This window comes from Triturus cristatus, chromosome 9, assembly GCF_964204655.1.
Source record: "Triturus cristatus chromosome 9, aTriCri1.1, whole genome shotgun sequence".
NCBI classification, from domain to species: domain Eukaryota; kingdom Metazoa; phylum Chordata; class Amphibia; order Caudata; family Salamandridae; genus Triturus; species Triturus cristatus.
Window position 1 is genome coordinate 425,977,476 of NC_140592.1, and position 18,872 is coordinate 425,996,347.

At 50.7% G+C, this 18,872-nt stretch overlaps 1 protein-coding gene across 3 annotated transcripts in view; it reads right to left on the reverse strand.

Annotated features, from left to right (window-relative positions):
• Positions 1 to 2,524: 2,524 nt before the first annotated feature.
• The window catches only part of LOC146798086 (cytochrome P450 2G1-like), a 370,121-nt gene continuing 353,773 nt past the window's right edge, over positions 2,525 to 18,872 (reverse strand). For all 3 annotated transcript variants that reach the window (XM_085625303.1, XM_085625305.1, XM_085625304.1), the window contains exon 10: positions 2,525 to 4,604. In XM_085625303.1, the coding sequence (XP_085481429.1) occupies positions 4,423 to 4,604 (182 nt within the window). In that variant the 3' untranslated portion in view covers positions 2,525 to 4,422. The remainder of the gene's footprint in view (positions 4,605 to 18,872) is intronic.

Sequence of the window (18,872 nt, forward strand, 5' to 3'; positions counted from 1 at the left end):
AGCGCTCTACTCATCCGTGAGGGTCTCAAGGCGCTGAAGGGAGGGGGGATGCTACTACTGCTCGAATAGCCAGGTCTTGAGGTGTTTCCTGAAGGTGAGATGGTCCTGGGTCAGTCGTAGGTGTGCGGGTAGGGGGTTCCATGTTTTGGCTGCCAGGTAAGAGAACGATCTTCCTCCAGTGGTGGTACTACCCCCCCACCCTGCCCCTACCCCGCCACACCGCCCCACAGCACTTCCACTAGGAGCCGCAACTGTATGCAGAGGAGTTTTTAGTTCGGAGTTTATAGTCCTTATTCTTAAAAGCTGTATAGCTGCCCGACAAGTTTTCTACATGGCATATTTGGAGATTTATCAACTTTAGGCATTCTTTAAGATTTTTTAGAGTAATCTTGGAAACCTGGGAACATCTTTGCTTTCCACATGCACTAACTGAAATGTTTATTAAAATGCAACTTTTATGGAGAGGTGGAGAAATACTTCCCATTGCAGGTGGGGATTTTTTCCTGAGATTTTCCAGACCTTACCTAACTAATGCAAAGCCCGGTCTGACAATCTTTGAAGATACGGGTTTGCATCATGACCAAGTAGTATCCAGGGTAGCTTCCTTGATGTAAAGTAGCTCAGAGGAGCGCAAAGTGCAACATGCCCTACTTTAAGGACAATGTTCCAGCTCAAACCAGGATAGTAAATACCTTATCAAGACTTTGTACTAATTTGGATCAGTTTTCATAAATTTGGGTCAGCTCAAAGTATGGATCTTGACAAATCTGCCCTTTAGTGTACCATTATCCTATCCCATTCTTCTTCTACTGTACACCATCCAGGTACTATAGTCTACTATCTAAGCACTATTTCTGATACTACACACAGATCACCAAAGACTCCGTAACAGAACTGCCTACTCACATAGTGCTACCGTGGGTCACATGATTTCAGCTCCCTTGACATGGTCCGGCGGTGAGGAGCAGATATCACATGGTTGCAGGAAAGATGAGTTGGAAACCACTGCAGAAAGTGGATTTCCAGCTCTTTTTTGGAGGTTCTAAGCAGCTGATGCCCAATAAGTGGTGTGAAAACTCCCCAGTACATTGGCGACCGCCTCAGTGACTTTTTCCTTTTTTTGGAGGGTAGGGGGCATGTGGGTATTTGAGGAGGGCAGAGTTCCTCTTAAGAAGCTCTAGGCACAAGACCTCGCACACTCCAAAGCTCCACTCCTCCTCACTGGGTGACATTTTTTTACAGGTTGACAGTTCTGCACTAAAGCGGGACCTTGGGTGTTATTTAGAGTGGTTCTTCTGCTCTACCAAACTATTAATTAGCATGCCAGCCTCACTTGGAGGCAGTGGCGGCTCTTCCACTATTTCAGCAGTGCAAAAAAAGAAAAAGAAAATGATAATAAGAGGATGTTATTATCATTTTCCCTTTTCTATGTGGGAGTCGGGCTGGGCTGGCTCTGTGATGCCAGAGCAGGCGAGAAGTGGTTGGCACTCCTACAAGTGCACATGACAGTTTGGCCGGCACTCTAGGGCCTACCAATCCGACATGCACCCTTGGCATGTTCTCCATTGGGCTGTGTTGTACAGCCCTGTGGAGAACATGCCCAGACTCCACAGGCAGCTCCTGAGCGTCTAAACAGGATGCTCAGACAAATCACGGCGCTGCTCCTGCAGCCTCATGATTGGCTGGGAGAGCCTGGAAGCCTGAGTGCTTCCGGTGCTATAGCAGACCTGAAGAGGACAGAGGAGAGGTGGCGCGGCGGAGAAGATAAGTTTATTTTTTGTAATTTGTTTTTAATCCAACATTTCAGTTTTGCCAAAAGTGCATTTACCACTTGGTGTGGAAGTTTTTCAGAGAATTTTCACCTGGTCTGTGGAAGCAATGCCTTCCGTGGATTTCCAAGTGGATGATCAGTCAATTGTCAGACCATGCCTCAGCCAATGGCATAACACACAGTCGTGGTCCATGCAGGTAACATCGGGGGGATTTCGAGGGACGATGTAGAGGGAAAATCGAAATAAATAATTATTTTTCCCTCTGCATCATCCCTCTAAGTCCCCCCTTACCTGGCCCTACGGCCCCATGGCTCCACCGCTGTTACCTGCACGGACCGCGGCTGATAACACAGGCCCCTGCAGCCCCTGCGGTACAGGGGGGGTCAAGCTTCAGGAGGCCCCGCTCGGTACAGTACCCTGGTTGGAGAGCTCCTAAATGAGTTTTGTTAGGCCAGTGGCTACACCACCACGACAAACAACGTTTGTTAAACGAGCACGAATTCTGAATTCTGAATTCTGACTGCTATGGTGCCATCAACCAACTAACTAAGAATTTACGTTGTACTTTATATTTTTATCTTCATATAAATTGGATGAAATAGAAGCAGTTGCCATTCATTCGCGTATGGTGGTTTCAGCTTGTCTAAATACATAGCCTTTTGGCACAGGAACGAAATGGCTTTCATGAGGAGAGAATTTACAAAGAAAAGCAAGTCTTGATCAAATATCAATTGCGAAACTTGAATCAGTTCCTCCATATCCTTTATTAAAGGCAATTGATACCTTTTAACCAATGAAGGCTGATTAAGGATGAGACCAGAATTGTATTTTATCTTATTGTGTTTATTAAGTGCTTACATGCAAGTGCTCTTTAGAGCACATTGTAAAAATCAGTACTTCTTAATCAACGAAAATGACAACGATGCACGAAAGAGAGACGATGCACATATACTTAGAGAACGTAAAAACTGCCAGGGAAGATCTTGTGGCGCAAAGATGTTTTCAGAAAAACAAGCACGATGTGCAGGGAAGACGACATGCTTACAGACAAGGGTCGTGGTTTTCAAAATTATGGGGAAAGTAGGGCATGGGATTTGAATTGAGGAGAGAATCACAGAAGAGGCGAAAAGAGCCCAAACTGGGAGGAAGACCATATGGAGTAGTAGGAAGGGATGATGAGCTGGACTAGAGGTGAGAGGTAAAAGGGAGCGAGACCACGGACACAATTAAAGACCGAGAAAGTGGAAACCTTGTCAGAAAGAGAATAGTAACCAGTGGAAACATGTGAGATACGGAAAAGGAGAGGCAGTGGGGAAAACGTAAAGATAAATTAGACAGGTGAGCTAAAGACCAAATTTAGAGGGGAAAAAGAATAGGCAAGCAGAGCTATAGGCAAAGGGGAATAGTAGACTAGATTAGATAGGATAAGTGTTAGAATAAAGATTTTCGGGGCATATCAGCAACAACCGGCGATAATTATCGCTAAGCGCACTTAGCGCTAGGATAATTATCACCGGCTAACGTGGATTTTTATCGCTGAGATAGCGTGCTATTAGCAACGCTTATCTCAAAAGCGATAAAAATCCTAGCGCTAACTGCCAATCATGAGATTATCGCTGGAAACCCAGTGATAATCTCACGAAGTTTGGCGTTAGCTTGATAATAGGGCCTCACATAATTAGCCATTTTATCCACCTTCCATAGGATATCATGGCTAAGTCAGTCCTGAAGCAGGCTTAAGGAAAGTAGCGATAACATGGGTTATCGCTACTTTTCTTGCCGCTATGCTTCATAGCGTGGGGCTTGATGATTGGAGAAATGTCGCTTAGCGACATTTCACCAGTCATATCAGGTCAGGAACGCCCACTTTGCATCTCATTAGAGATGCAGAGCTGGGCGTTAAGAATCCGGGTGCTAATGCAAGGTTTCACGCGATAGCATGACCTTGCTAATTAGGTGATAAAATTATCTCCACTTTTTGCTCAAAAACGGACGCAAAAGGGGCGATAATTTTATATCGCCTCGTTGCTGATATGCCCCCAAATGTCATGGAAATTCAAGAGAAGGCGAATCTTAAGAAGGTTAAAGAGTTGTAGAAAAAGGACTGTGTGTGAGAGAGAGAGATGTGCAACATAAAAAAAAGAATAATATTCAAAGTAGTGCCCAGACAACTGCTGGCAGTGAAAGAGAAAGTTAAGAGGATTAAAGAATGACAATGATTAAAAGGAAGAAAGAACGGGAAGCAGTGAGCAAGAAATGGATTTTAGTTTTAGATGGTTTGAAGTGTAGGTCATGGGAAATCATACAATTTTGATTAAACACTAAAGGCTTGAATTAAAATGTTTTTTGTGTCCACTGTCATAAATGCACATACTAAACATAACATTTAACAATATCTTCTAGGATGTGACCCCTGTTTTTCAAAAGACAGAATGAATTTGACCAAAATCGAAGTTAATTGGTGCAGCTCATGGAAAAATAGGTGGATCATTTCAATTCCATTATAATACATGCTTGATCTGATACAAATGCACAGAATTGGGCTAATAAAAACTGGAAAGCCAATTTTAAACAGCAAATATTGAAAACAGGATCAAAACAATGCATTCCACAGACAGTCACAAAGAGTCACGCTCACATTATGATTTCTTTAACGAGGAATAAATGACAACTTATAGGGGCGTGGTACATTTTCAATACCACTTTCTCGGGGAGTGAGGTCAATGTCCTTAATGTCAATGGGAGATTTTAAATCAAAGTGCTGAAGGATAGTAGTGACGAGCAGGAAAAGCTCCATTCTTGCCAAGCCTTCTCCAAGACAATTCCTCTTGCCTGGAAAGAAAAAAAACTGAATCAGGGGACAGGTAAGATAAAACACTGATATTTTATGGAACTCATTGGGGATCCACAGTATTAAACTGAGAGAGGAGAAATTACCCTCTCCCCAAATCGGTTTCTCCTTTTAATGAAAGTGATCAATGAAATAAAATGGTGAAAACATACTTTCCGGGAACATTACTCACACGATCAAGCACTGACTGCTCAGCTCACAGATTCGAACAGTAGTTGACAGGCTTGGTATATGCAAGAACAAACGCATACATGTACGCACACACACACACACACCCACAACCACACACACCCACAACACACACACACACACACACACACACACACACACACACACACACACACACACACACACACACACACTCCACCCCCCCCACACACACACCCTCCACACACACACCCACACACACATACACACAAACTCTCTCTCTCTCTCTCTCTTTCTCTCTCACTCTGGCCAAGAACTCCTCCCGGAAATATCATAAAAAGAAAACAATCATTCTCTTTTGTTCTCACCATATGGAAGAAAGTCGCTCTTACCTTAGAATTCTCAATTGGGACTTAACTCCTTACAGAAAATCTTTCACCCAAAGACCCCAACCTCCTACTCCTCATACCATTTGCTGAGAAACAAGTTCCCATTTCTCAAATTTTATGTAAATGTGTATTGTGTAAGCTATATTTGTACTTTTGCAATGCTTTTTACGTAAAATGTATAAATGCACTACCATGTCAATACTATGAAATTATACTATGCTTAAAAACACCTATAGACACTTATGTACCATGCACTATGTGAATGTAAACCCCAATTCTCAACTACACCCGACACAGGTTTGTGCTGTATACATATCTCCAAACCAATAATGACACAATGCTAATGTTTTCACACATGGTTAAATCACCCCAAAATATATGCTCTCCCAATTTAAGTCGCTGTAAAAGGATAGTGCCCTTCTCTATGAGCCAGAAAAATGAGGCTCCTTTGATTTCCATAGAGGAAAGTTTGCTCCTGTTACGGGAATATTGACATTGTTCTCATGACCTTGCCTCAGAATCAAAATACTAAGTGATATGCTTATATTTTCTATAAAATGAAGAGAAGGAGGTAGACTGATTTGGTTGAAGACGGCATGACCTATCTTCTCATGAGTCAAGGTCCAGCTGTACAAGTGTTGTTGTAAGAAAATTCCCTTTTGTGTGGTCACTCCCCCTTCCACTTTTTGCTAGATTTGACTGCTGGGGTATGGACTTTGAACACTGGGGTGCTGCCATCTAGCACCCAGTGTATGTGCTCTTCTCCCTAAAAACATGCAGAATTGGCTAATCCCAGAGCCTGTAAGTAAATGTCACTAGTGGACGACTGCAAAAGAAACAATTGATGGACGGAACGCTGAACAATGCAAACATTCACACCCAGTCACAAAGATCTGGGTTTAATCCATCATTCTTTTGCTCACCACATGTTAGAATCCAGATTCTCTAGTTGGCACCAGTGGGTACTAATGCCAAGCAGGGAACCTTTCTTCCAGTCAGGGTAAGGGGTTACACTCCTTTAATAACCCCTGCTCACCCTCTAGGTAGCTTGGCGCGAGCAGACAAGGCGTTATCGCAGGCGTAATGGTTAAGCAGTTGTGATCACATACATCAATTCAATGTTACCCCCACAAATGAACTCCACACGGGATGTATCAAAAATAGACTTCTTTATATAAGCAGACTTAATCACAAGTTCTTAGTTCAGCGTATGGTTACACGGTCCGTGCACTTCGTTACCGGTTCGGATGGGGGAACGGGTCTCACTTGCTCGGCGGCGCTCCAAGGGGGAGTGGGCACCTCGAGGTGCGATCAGGCACAGTACCTTATTCTTTGGAAGTCGGCGCGAAGGCAGCGCAGCTTTCAGTGCGGGGATGCGAGGTTGTCCAGGCGATGCGTACTACGGTACTCGGCGACCTTGGGTTTGCAGGCTCAGAAGACGGGAATCCGGGGGCACTCTTCAGCTGGTGGCAGCGTTCGCGCCGTGCCGGTGGTGAGTCACTTGAAGATCACGCTGCGGGGCACAAACACTCGTACGCTCCTCAACGGGGAGACGCACGGAATCGCCACACGCGCCGCAGCTTTCCCCAAAGCAGAGGGAAGGCGCGTACGCAGGCAAATGTGGTTCGTAAGGGGCAAAGCAAGTACGGTCACAGGCCTTCCTTCACGGTGCGAGTTGCGACTCGTAGGGGCCAATAGTCACGATGCTCAGGCGGGGTGAGACCCTCCTTTGCGGTGCGAGCTACGGCTCGTAGAGGGGCCACAATCATGTTGTTTGGGCCGGACAGTGGGTGCAAGCTTCAGGGAAAGTGCGCTTCGGTTGGGAAGCGCCGGCAGCAGTTCACTTCCAGATGGTAGGGAAAACGGTCCGTTTTCCTGCTCTCCCACACGGCGGTGAAGTCCACTGGTCCTGGGACTTCGTTCAGGGGGCAAGCTCCACACAAGCCCTTGGAGATCTTAAACAGCACCAGTTGAAGCTCCTTCATTTATACCATAATTCTTTTGTTCTCTCAGGCCAGGGGGGCCCTTGCCTAGCTCATTCCAGTTCTGGAGCACTTTGTTTACGCGATGCAGGCTCTTTCATTCAAGGTGCAGGGCAGAGTCCTCAGACGCTCCACAGGGGGCGGAGCCGGCATCGTGGGGGCAGAGCACAGCCCTATTCAAAGCTCAGGGGCACTCCTCCCACCCATCTACCTGGCGATCGTCCTATTCTTTACTGGCCTACCTGGCCCCGCCCATCCGGGTGCTTCCAGTCCTGTCACTCACGCAGCCAGACAGCAGATACACATCGCGCAGAGGCGGCTGAAATGGTTTAGGCAAGCAAAGGCCAGCTTTCTAAAAGCGGCATTTGCAAACGCGGAATATTAAAATAAACCTCACGAGAAGGTGTACATTATTATTCTGAGTTCAGGCATACTAAACTCGATCTCCTACCATGTTCCCTGGGCCTGTTAGGATCATAGGATGTAACGATCTTAACAGCCCATTCTGGCCTATGAGAACAGGGTAGCCTTACATAGTGAAAAACGAACATGGCGGTAATTCACTATGAGGACAGGCCATACATCAGGGCTTGTCCTACCTTATACTTACAACGCACCCTGCCCTTGGGCCTACCATAGGGGTGACTGATATGAAGTTAAGGGAAGGTTTAGGGACTGGCAAGTGGGGGCACTTGCGCAGTCAGCGCGACAGTACCAGACTGCACGCGGGTTCTGCAGTGGCAGACCCTAGACACATCTCACTAGGCCGCTTCTGTGGGTGGCACAACCAGTGCTGCGAGCCCACCAGCGGTATTTGTATTTACACGCCCTGGCACTCCTGGTGCACTTTACTGGGGTCTGATAGTAAACCAAATAAGCCAATCATGGATTTCAATCAACATATACAATTTACAAAGGGAGCACTTGCACTGTGGCACTGGTTGGCAGTGGCACAGTGCTCTGAGCGGCCAACACCATAAAAACACATGAGGCACAGCGACAAAAAGAGGAAGGGAGACTCACGCCAAGGTGCCAGGTCTAACACCACACCACCCCAGTTTGGACCCAGCCATATGCAAATCAGTCTTGACCCTGTTCCTTGTGGGAACAGTCAAGCCCAAACTGCCAAGCCAGGTCCTCCCTGGACCGGAAACAAGCATCCTGGGACCGGTTTCAGGGCATCACCCTTCTTCAGCCAGGCTAGCTTGAATCCAGTGGTGTAGTGAGCACGGGACCCACGTCTGGGCATACCCTTCCCACTTAGGGCGACAAATGCAAAACAAACAATTGATGGACGGAATGCTGGACAATGCAAACATTCATCCCCAGTCACAAATATCTGGGTTTAATCCATCATTCTTTTGCTCACCACACCGCCCCAGTTTGGACCCAGCCATATGCAAATCAGTCTTGACCCTGTGCCTTGTGGGAACAGTCCAGCCCGAACTGCCCAGCCAGGTCCTCCCTGGACCGGAAACAAGCATCCTGGGACCGGTTTCAGGGCATCACTCTTCTTCAGCCAGGCTAGCTTGAATACAGTGGTGTAGTGAGCACGGGACCCACGTCTGGGCATACCCTTACCACTTAGGGCAACAAATGCAAAAGAAACAATTGATGGACGGAATGCTGGACAATGCAAACATTCACCCCCAGTCACAAAGATCTGAGTTTAATCCATCATTCTTTTGCTCACCACACCACCCCAGTTTGGACCCAGGCATATGCAAATCAGTCTTGACCCTGTTCCTTGTGGGAACAGTCCAGCCTGAACTGCCAAGCCAGGTCCTCCCTGGACCGGAAACAAGCATCCTGGGACCGGTTTAAGGGCATCACCCTTCTTCAGCCAGGCTAGCTTGAATCCAGTGGTGTAGTGAGCACGGGACCCACGTCTGGGCATACCCTTCCCACTTAGGGCGACAAATGCAAAAGAAACAATTGATGGACGGAATGCTGGACAATGCAAACATTCAACCCCAGTCACAAAGATCTGGGTTAAATCCATTATTCTTTTGCTCACCACACGACCCCAGTGTGGACCCAGCCATATGCAAATCAGTCTTGACACTGTTCTTTGTGGGAACAGTCCAGCCCAAACTGCCAAGCCAGGTCCTCCCTGGACCAGAAACAAGCATCCTGGGACCGGTTTCAGGGCATCACCCTTCTTCAGCCAGGCTAGCTTGAATCCAGTGATGTAGTGAGCACGGGACCCACGTCTGGGCATACCCTTCACACTTAGGGTGACAAATGCAAAAGAAACAATTGATGGACAGAATGCTGGACAATGCAAACATTCACCCCCAGTCACAAAGATCTGGGTTTAATCCATCATTCTTTTGCTCACCACACCTCCCCAATTTGGACCCAGCCATATGCAAATCAGTCTTGTGGGAACAGTCCAGCCCGAACTGTCAAGCCAGGTCCTCCCTGGACCGGAAACAAGCATCCTGGGACCGGTTTCAGGGCATCACCCTTCTTCAGCCAGGCTAGCTTGAATCCAGTGGTGTAGTGAGCACGGGACCCACATCTGGGCATACCCTTCCCACTTAGGGCGACAAATGCATTCTGTCCATCAACTGTTGTTTTTGCATTTGTCACCCCGAGTGGGACGGGTATGCTCAGACGCGAGTCCCGTGCTCTCTATGCCACAGGAATCAAGCTATTCTGGCTGAAGAGGGGTGAAGGCCCGAAACCGGTCCTAGGATGCTTGGTTCCAGTCCAGGGAGGACCTGGCTTGGCAGCTCGGGCTGGACTGTTCCCATGAGGCACAGGTTCAAGACTGATTTGCATAAGGCTGAGTTCAAACTGGAATGGCATGGTGAGTAAAAAAACGATGGATTTAGGCCCAGATCTCTGTACTGGGGTGAATGTATGACATTGTTCTGCATGCTGTCCATCAACTGCTGTTTTTGCATTGGTCACCCCGAGTGGGAAGGGTATGCTCAGACGTGAGTCCTCTGCTCTCCATGCCACTGGAATCAAGCTATCCTGGCTGAAGGGGGGTGAAACCCCGAAACCGGTCCTAGGATGCTTGGTGCCAGTCCAGGGAGGACCTGGCTTGGCAGTTCGGTCTGGACTGTTCCCATGAGGCACAGCGTCAAGACTGATTTTTTTTTTTGATAAGCAAATTTTTATTTTCTTGTGAAAGAACAAACTCAAAAGGCACAGACAACAGTCCGAGTGAACTGGCATCAAAATGACATATCAGTAACAATCAGTAGCAAAAACCCCCACCCCCTCCCCCGACCTCCCGCTCCCGTCACCCGCACTCCCCCCCTAGAACAGGCCCCCTAGCCATTTCCCCCATACTCTGCAAAACTTTTTGGGGCAACCCGGCGTCGTATACAACGTCTGTTCTTGTGCTGCGCACCAGTCCACCCCCCTTCTCCATTTAGCACATTTGGGTGGGTCGATCTGCTTCCAAGCAGATGCAATATCTCTTTTAGCCACTACCAGAGCAGCAATTAGAAAATATTTTTCGTTGCGGGATCCGCCCAAACCATCCGTTATCCCCAGCGAAGCCAATTTGGGGTCTTGGGGGACCTCCCACCCCAGGGCCTACGTTAATTCAAGTTCAATCTCACCCCAGTGGTTCCCCAGGCGCGGGCAAGTCCAGACCATATGGAGGAAGTCCGCTGGGTCTTCCCCACAGCGGGTGCATGAAGCATCCAGAGAAAGGCCCGCACGGTAGAGGCGCTCCGGGGTCAGGTAGGCGGCATGCAGGTAATAAAGCTGGATGAGCCGCAACCTAGCCGATGTGGTAATCGTCCTGGGTGCCATAAGGGCGTCCCTCCAATCAGCTTCATCCAATGGTCCCACCCAAGTCTCCCACCGCTGCCTCAGTCCGTCCCAATCCACCGGGGTGTTATTGACCAGGGACCGATAAATACGGGAGATTCCTCCCCTCCCAAGACACCCCAGCATCACCTGAGCCTCAGGCGGGTTATGGTCGGGAATCCGTGAGTCTAGAGGGACGTGAGACTGGATCGCATGGCGCAGCTGGAGGTATTTATAGAATTGCAAAGGGTGCAAAGAAAACCGGTTCTGGAGCTCCTGGAAGGAACACATGCGGCTCCCCCGCCACAAGTCACCCAAACGAGAGATCTCCAGAAGATCCCATGCTCGAAACCCTTCTAACCCCGCTACCTCCCGCAGCCAAGTGCCGTGCCAAAGCGGTGTAACTAGGGTCAGTGTCCTCGACCAGCGGGTATGCCGTAAGGCGGCACGCCATGCCAAGAAGGGGGCCCGCATAACGTCCGGGAGCGACAGAGGGACCACCGCCCCATAGAGCATGTTTTGAATGGAAGAGAACCCCGTGAGCTGCACCTCTAGCCTATAGGCCGGATCGTCCCACCCGCCCGAGAACCAATCATGAACCACCAGAAGCCGAGTTGCAAGATAATATGAAGGAATCCGACAACGGTCCAGGGCTAGACGGGATCTACCGCCCCCCCAGAGAAACTTAGTCGCAATCTTGTCCATATCCCAGAACCAGGAGCGGGAGAAGGAGCAGGGCGTGTTCTGTAGCATGTAGAGGAACTTGGGGAGGATCATCATCTTATAGATTGCAATCCTGCCCAATGGGTTCAATGGGAGCGACTGCCACTTTACCATTTCTGATCTGGTCCTTTTGACCACGGGGGCCACATTGAGAACCCAGCAGAGCTCCGGAAGAAGGGTGATCCAGATCCCCAAATATTTAAATGAGAGTCTCCGGAGGGGAATATCAGACTGCCAGTCGAAACATTCCCTAGACGGGTGAAACGGAACCAGGACCGATTTATTGGGGTTTAGGTGGAGACCAGACGCCTGACCGAACCGGCAAAGAATCTGGCGAACACGAGGACCCGAAATAGCCGGGTCTGAGAGATAGAGAAGGGCGTCATCCGCGTACAGAGTAATCTTATCAGGGACCATACCCGGCCAGTCCCACCCACGGAGAGTAGGGTCCGATCGGATCAGAGCGGCCAGGGGCTCCATTGCCAGGGCAAAGAGGAGGGGCGAGAGCGGGCAACCCTGCCGCGTCCCCCGCCCAATGGAAAACGTGCGGGATAGAGCTCCATTCACCAACACTCGGGCTCGTGGAGCCGCGTACCGGACACGGACCATGGCGCAAACCTGGGGGACGAAACCCATTCGCTCCAGGATCTCTCCGAGATAGACCCACCCCACCGAGTCAAAGGCCTTTTCAAAGTCGACCAGCAGAAGGGCCAGATAAGAAGATACGCGCTCCCGGTGGGCCAGGGCGAGATGCAGGCGCCGCAAGCAGTGCCTAGTCCCACGGTTCGGCATAAATCCACATTGGTCCGGGTGGACCAGTGAAACAAGATGCGGGCGCAGCCGTTGCGCAAGGATGGTAGCGTATATCTTAAGCTCGGTATTGATAGGAGATATCAGACGATAATCCGAGCAGGACTGTGATGGGGGCTGTGTCATGGGAAGTTCGACTATCGTGGCCGTGTCCGTTTCGGGTAGGAATGAACCCTTCTCCACCACCTCAGCGTAGAGGTCCAGAATCCTCGGGGCAAGGGTTTCACAGTAGTGGGCATAATATTCCTGTGGGAAGCCGTCCGGTCCCGGGGTCTTCCCGGATGCCAGGTGACTGATCGCTTCATCAATTTCTTGCAGCGTGATGGGCAAATCAAGGGTCTCACCAGCTTCCCGTCCCAAGTGTTCCAGGTCCGCCCCGCTCGTCCCCATCATCTCCGCAAGGGAGATCCCAGGCGCCCGAGCCCGGTATAGTTGGTAGTAATAATCTGCAAAGGACTGTGCCACTGCTACGGAGACTGTGTGAGTCTCGCCGGTGGAGTCCACAATGGCAGGAATAATCTGGTTTGCCCAGGGGTAAGTAGCCAGCCGGTGGAGAAGCGTACCGTTCTTGTCCCCCCATCCGTACACCCGGGCCACCGAGGAGCGCCAAAGAGTCTTCGCCGCCTCCATGGAGTGCATGCGTATCTCGTCTCGCAGAAAGGCCAACCGCCGCACCCGCGTGGCATCACTCAACGCCTCCTGGTCCCGTTCAAGGTCCAAGGCCTGTGCTTCGCAAGCCGTGAGCTGCTGGAGTTGTCTTCGGTGCTGTTGTTGCACGTGCCCCCTAGCAGCCCCCCTAATAGTCGCCTTGCCGGCCTCCCAAAGGACGGCCGAGGAAGAGACAGAACCCACATTATGGAGGTAATAGTTAGTAATCTCCTCTCCCACCGATTTCCGAAAGTCTTGGTCCTGAAGGAACCAGGTGTTCAGGCGCCACATCGGGCGGGCAGAAAAGGGAGGCGGGCCAAGAGCCAGAAGCAGTGGTGAGTGGTCCAAAAGGCCCCTCGGAAGAATGCGGGCGTCCTGAACACCCGCACATTCGGTAGACGGGACGAAGATTAGGTCAATCCGGGTGTGTGAATGGTGCGCCGCCGAGGTGTGGGTATATTGACGAGCATGTGGGTGCCAAACCCTCCAGACGTCAAACAGGCCCTGGGCCTTGCCCCAACTCGACAGCTGCTTCGCGCGAGCGGCTCTGGCGAGGGAGATCGGGCCCGTCGAGTCCATACGGGGCGTGTAGACAGCACTAAAGTCCCCCCCTAAAACGAGTGAGCCCGCCGGAAGTGCTGGAAGTAAATCTGCGGTGTAGGAAAGGGCAGCCTTCAACAGGGACGGCGCCGCGTACAGGGACAGCAGAGTGAGTGGTCGCCCCTCGAGAGTGCCACAAACTGCAACAGCCATACCTTGGGAGTCGAAATGCACCTGTGCCAGAGCAAAGGGAAAGGACCGTCTGATCAGGATAGCCACTCCCCGGGAGCCCCTAGCAAAGCCTGAGTGCCACACCCTATCGTACCCGTAGCGGGCGAGAAAGGGACATTTATTGCCAAGAAGGTGGGTCTCCTGAAGGAGAAGCACGTTGATCTCCATACGCTGTGCATATTTGAGGACTGCCATGTGTTTGAAATAATCCAAAAGACCATTTACATTCCAGGACAGTATGCGCATGGCGGCCCTAGGAATGGGTGTGTCAGCCATAGTTATAGTCAGGGGCACGCCGATCAAGAATTCTCGCCTTCCAGAGTGGTGGGACCGCGTCCCCCAGTCCGCAGGGAACTCCATAAGCTAAGGGGGGTGAGCCTGGAGCGGGGAGCAAAATACGACGCCACCCCGGCACGCAGTGGAAGCAGGCGCCATTGTAAGAGACACTTCCCTTGTGAGGAGTGGGTGACCCCGGAGTCGGTCGCCAAGAGGGTCGGGGAGCGCGCAGAAAGGGGCCGCCCGTTGGGCACGGCCCCCACACCAGGGCTGAGGGGGGCGCAGGCGCAGGGTCTCCCCAGAGGGAGAGACATCGGGAAAGCAGACAGGAGATCAGGTCAAGAGTGTCATGATGCCTTAGAACAACAACAGTGAGGAGTTTACCCTCCACCAACAAAATCCCCCCCTAGGAGGGAGAAACAACCCCAAACCAACCCTGACCCCCCGCCCTATACATCAAAAACAGAAGCATCTGTCGCCCTAACGATGTGTAACAACAACCAAGCTAAAACGCTCGGGCTTGAGCACATAGTGGACCCCTCAGTAGATCGGATCAAGACTAATTCACCTGCCCTGGCCGAGAGCTGCGATTATAGTGGAACACTGAAGCCCAGTCTCTAGCCTTGTCAGCCTGGTAAGCAAATCCCAACCACCCCCCGACAAAACCACATACAGTAACGGGAAATCAAATAACTGGACTGCGGGAGAGGTCCGAGAGGTCCATCTGTGTGACTGGCTGGGCTGCAGAGCCCACCCGTAGGGGGGACTCAGCTTGTCGTCCAGCAGCAACGGGACTTGCAGGCGCAGCCGAAGAGGCAGACGAAGCCCCAGACGCCCGGCGTGGCCGTCCCATGGAGCGCGTGACGACCACCTCTCCCTCTGCGCGCCTCCGGGGCAATGTGCATCACCGTCGACGGGTTCTTGACGGCCGGGGCACTTCCTGTCCCCTACGTCCAGCCGCCGGTGAGCCTTGTCCAGGTCGACGCAGACGATGTTCCGCCGTTAGCCAGGTCCAGGCTGCTCGTGGCGTGTCAAAAAATATTGCCTTGTGTTGAAAAAGGACTCGGAGGCCAGCCGGGAACTGAAGTTGGTATTGGAGGCCCAGGGCCCGCATCTTCTGCTTCACCTCCGTGTAGGATCACCTCAGCTCTTGGACCTCCCGGGTGTAGTCCGGGAAGATCATTATAGAATGATTTTGACATGTGAGAGTTTCTGTGCGTCTGGCCTCACGTAGAATCGCGTCTCTGTCTCTGAAGTTAAGGATCTTTAAGATGAAAGGACGGGGGGGCGCTCCCGGAGGCCTGGGAGCCAGGGAACGATGGGCCCTCTCCACCACAAACCAGGCTGACAGGCTGTCTGCAGGCATCCAGGACTTAAACCAGCGCTCCAGAAAATCATCTGCACGGCCCGACTCAGCCCCCTCCGGGAATCCCACCAGGCGGAGGTTACTACGCTGGGCTCGGTTCTCTGCATCCTCAGCCCGGCGGTGCAGTTCCTTAGAGTGGGTAGTCAGTTCTCGCATTTGGTCCTGTAGCTGGCGGATATCGTCCTCGGCTGTCGATATTCTTGATTCGGCTTCGGAGATGCGGGCGGTGGCGTTACGCAAATCCTGCCGGAGAAGGGCAACATCGACTTTGACCTCCCCCACCATACCCTCCAGGGAGGAGCGGGACGCATTGATGGCCTGCAAAATGGCAGCCATGTCCGTGTTGGGGGCCGAAGCCGCCTCCTCGGTTGGGCCCACCCCCCTCTCGGTGGTCGTGAATTGATCCATCCTGGTTTGGGTGGCTGCGGGTGTCGGCCTGGAAGCCCTGTCCTTACCCATGATGGCCGCAACTCTGTCAACCGGGGACGTCAAAGCCAGCCAGTGAGCAATGCAGGCAACCTCCGGTGACCCCACAAGGGCCGGGGAGGAGGACGGCAGCAGGGAGGGCGCACGGTCGGGGCACCCCGCCCGTCTGGAAGGCCAGTTGTCGCAAGCACCGCAGATCACATCCCTGCGCGCTGCCCGATATGACAGCCGAATAGCCCTCAGGGTCCGCCACCGATCCGCAGCCCGCCGGTACCCAGGGCGGTGCGCCGCCTCCCGCCGTAGAACACAGCCAAGGCCAAATCTTCACTGCCCTCAGTGAAGCCTCAGGGCCCGATCACCCCTCGTCAAGACTGATTTACATATGGCTGGGTTCAAACTGGAATGGCATGGTGAGCAAAAAAACAAACAAAAAAAAAACGATGGATTTAGGCCCAGATCTCTGTACTGGGGTGAATGTATGACATTGTTCTGCATGCTGTCCATCAACTGTTGTTTTTGCATTTGTCACCCCGAGTGGGACGGGTATGCTCAGACGAGAGTCCCGTGCTCTCCATGCCACTGGAATCAAGCTATCCTGGCTGGAAAGGGGTGAAACTCTGAAACCAGTCCTAGGATGCTTAGTTCCAGTCCAGGGAGGACCTGGCTTGGCAGTTCGGGCTGGACTCTTCCCATGAGGCACAGGGTCAAGACTGATTTGCATATGGCTGGGTTCAAACTGAAATGGCATGGTGAGCAGAAAAACAATGTATTTAGGCCCAGATCTCTGTACTGGGGTGAATGTATGACATTGTTCTGCATTCTGTCCATCAACTGTTGTTTTTGCATTTGTCACCCCGAGTGGGATGGGTATGCTCAGACGTGAGTCCCGTGCTCTCCATGCCACTGGAATAAAGCTTTCCTGGCTGAAGAGGGGTGAAACCCCGAAACCGGTCCTAGGATGCTTGGTTCCAGTCCAGGGAGGACCTGGCTTGGCAGTTCGGCTGGACTGTTCCCATGAGGCACATGTTCGAGACTGATTTGCATATGGCTGGGTTCAAACTGGAATGGCGAGCAAAAAAACGATGGATTTAGGCCCAGATCTCTGTACTGGGGTGAATGTATGACATTTTTCTGCATTCTGTCCATCAACTGTTGTTTTTGCACTAGTGGACTACAGCACCTATGGTGTCATCCCTAAAGTGACAATACAAAGCATGTCTCTGGGCAGTTACTTGCAGTTTTAGAACTGCAAATTTGACCAGGCAAAATAAACCTTTTGCCTGGCCTAAACCTTTGTTTTTTAATATTTGGAAGTCACCCCTAAGGTAGACCTTAAATGCCCATTGGGCAAGGTGCATGGTATTTAAACAGTAGGTCTTGTGTACTTAAGTTGTACATGTCCTGGCAGTGAAAGAAGTCCAACAGCATGTTCCCTTGTAACAAGGCTGACTCGCCCATAGAAAAACAATGGGTTACTTTATAATACTTTATAATACATAGATTTGCTTTGGGAATCGCTAGAATCATGGTTCAAGGACTCACCTTAATAGGAATTTACAATACAATCTGACGATAAAGTCAGATTTTAAATTACAATTTTTGAAAGCCACTTTTCAGAAAGTTGGCATTTTGCTACCTAAAGCCTCTAGTAGACTTTTCAGAGTTATTCCTAACTGTCACCTGCCAGCCTGCTGGCCTCCTGGAAGTAGGTGAGAATGCCCCCTAGTAAAAGGAATAAAAAGGCCATGACTGGGAAGAGGTGTGACCTTCTCCTGAAAGGATAGTCTGGGTGATGTGCCGCAAACTTCACAAGCTTCAAAGGGGCATCATCTGTCACAGACAAATGTAACTCACCAAGGCCTGCCCCGCACTGTCCAAGTAGCCAGAGTGGCACCAATCCCAATGGAGGAAAACCTGCTCCAGAATAGAGTACAGGGGGAGTTCCATGCCATGGTAACATCCAGGCTGGATTACGCTAACAGCCTTTATCTAGGCCTACCAAAATACCTTATACATCGATTGCAACTGGTCCAAAATGCGGCTGCGAGACTATTAATGCGGATTCCTTTCAAGCATTCGGTCTCTCCACATCTTCTCTCACTTCATTGGCTATCAGTAGCAAATAGAATAAAATTTAAGGCACTTACATTGGCTTTCAGATCTCTATATGGCACTTGTCCAAACTATCTGAAAGCCCGATTGCCTAGATACACACAAACCCGCTCTCTCCGTTCCAACAACCGGGTTCTGATTGCAGTTCCTAGAGCAAAAAGAGCACGCCTGGGAGGACGGACTTTTTCGGCAAATGTGGCGTCACTCTGGAACAGCCTGCCCCCTGCTCTTCAACAGGCCCCTTCTGAAGCCTGCTTTAAGCGCATGCTGAAAACCTGGCTTTTCGCTCAACCACGCTAGGCGCTTACTCCTCTAGCTCTCTTGGTCAACACTTACATCTTGTTCTGTAGCGCCGGGACACCTCCTTGTGAGGTAGCTGTTTTCGCGCTTTATTAAATTCTGTATTATTCCTCATTTCCCTAGATACACCTCAGAAGTGTGCCCAGAGCCCTGCTCAAAGGAAGAGAGATTGTGCCATGTTGGATTTTGGCAGAACAAGTCGCTGTGTATTGTGTTAAAAACATACCCCCAGGAAATTATGTCAAAGTGAGTATGAGTCCCCCTGGAAATGTATTCCCTATTGACCAAGGAATTTCCCCCTCCCACAGTTTAGTGCCAAGCCTAAAAGTGGCACCCCTGGCTACCTTCTTCAGGATACTGCTGGACCTGTGGAAGGACTGCAACTGCTGAACCATTTGTACTCCAGAAAGAGGACTGTACCTACTGTAACCTGTGGAGAGATACCCCAGGGCTGGACCTGCTACCGTGTGAACTCAGGAGAGAAGAAAGGACTCCAAAAGCTAGATGGCAAGCCTCCTATTAAGC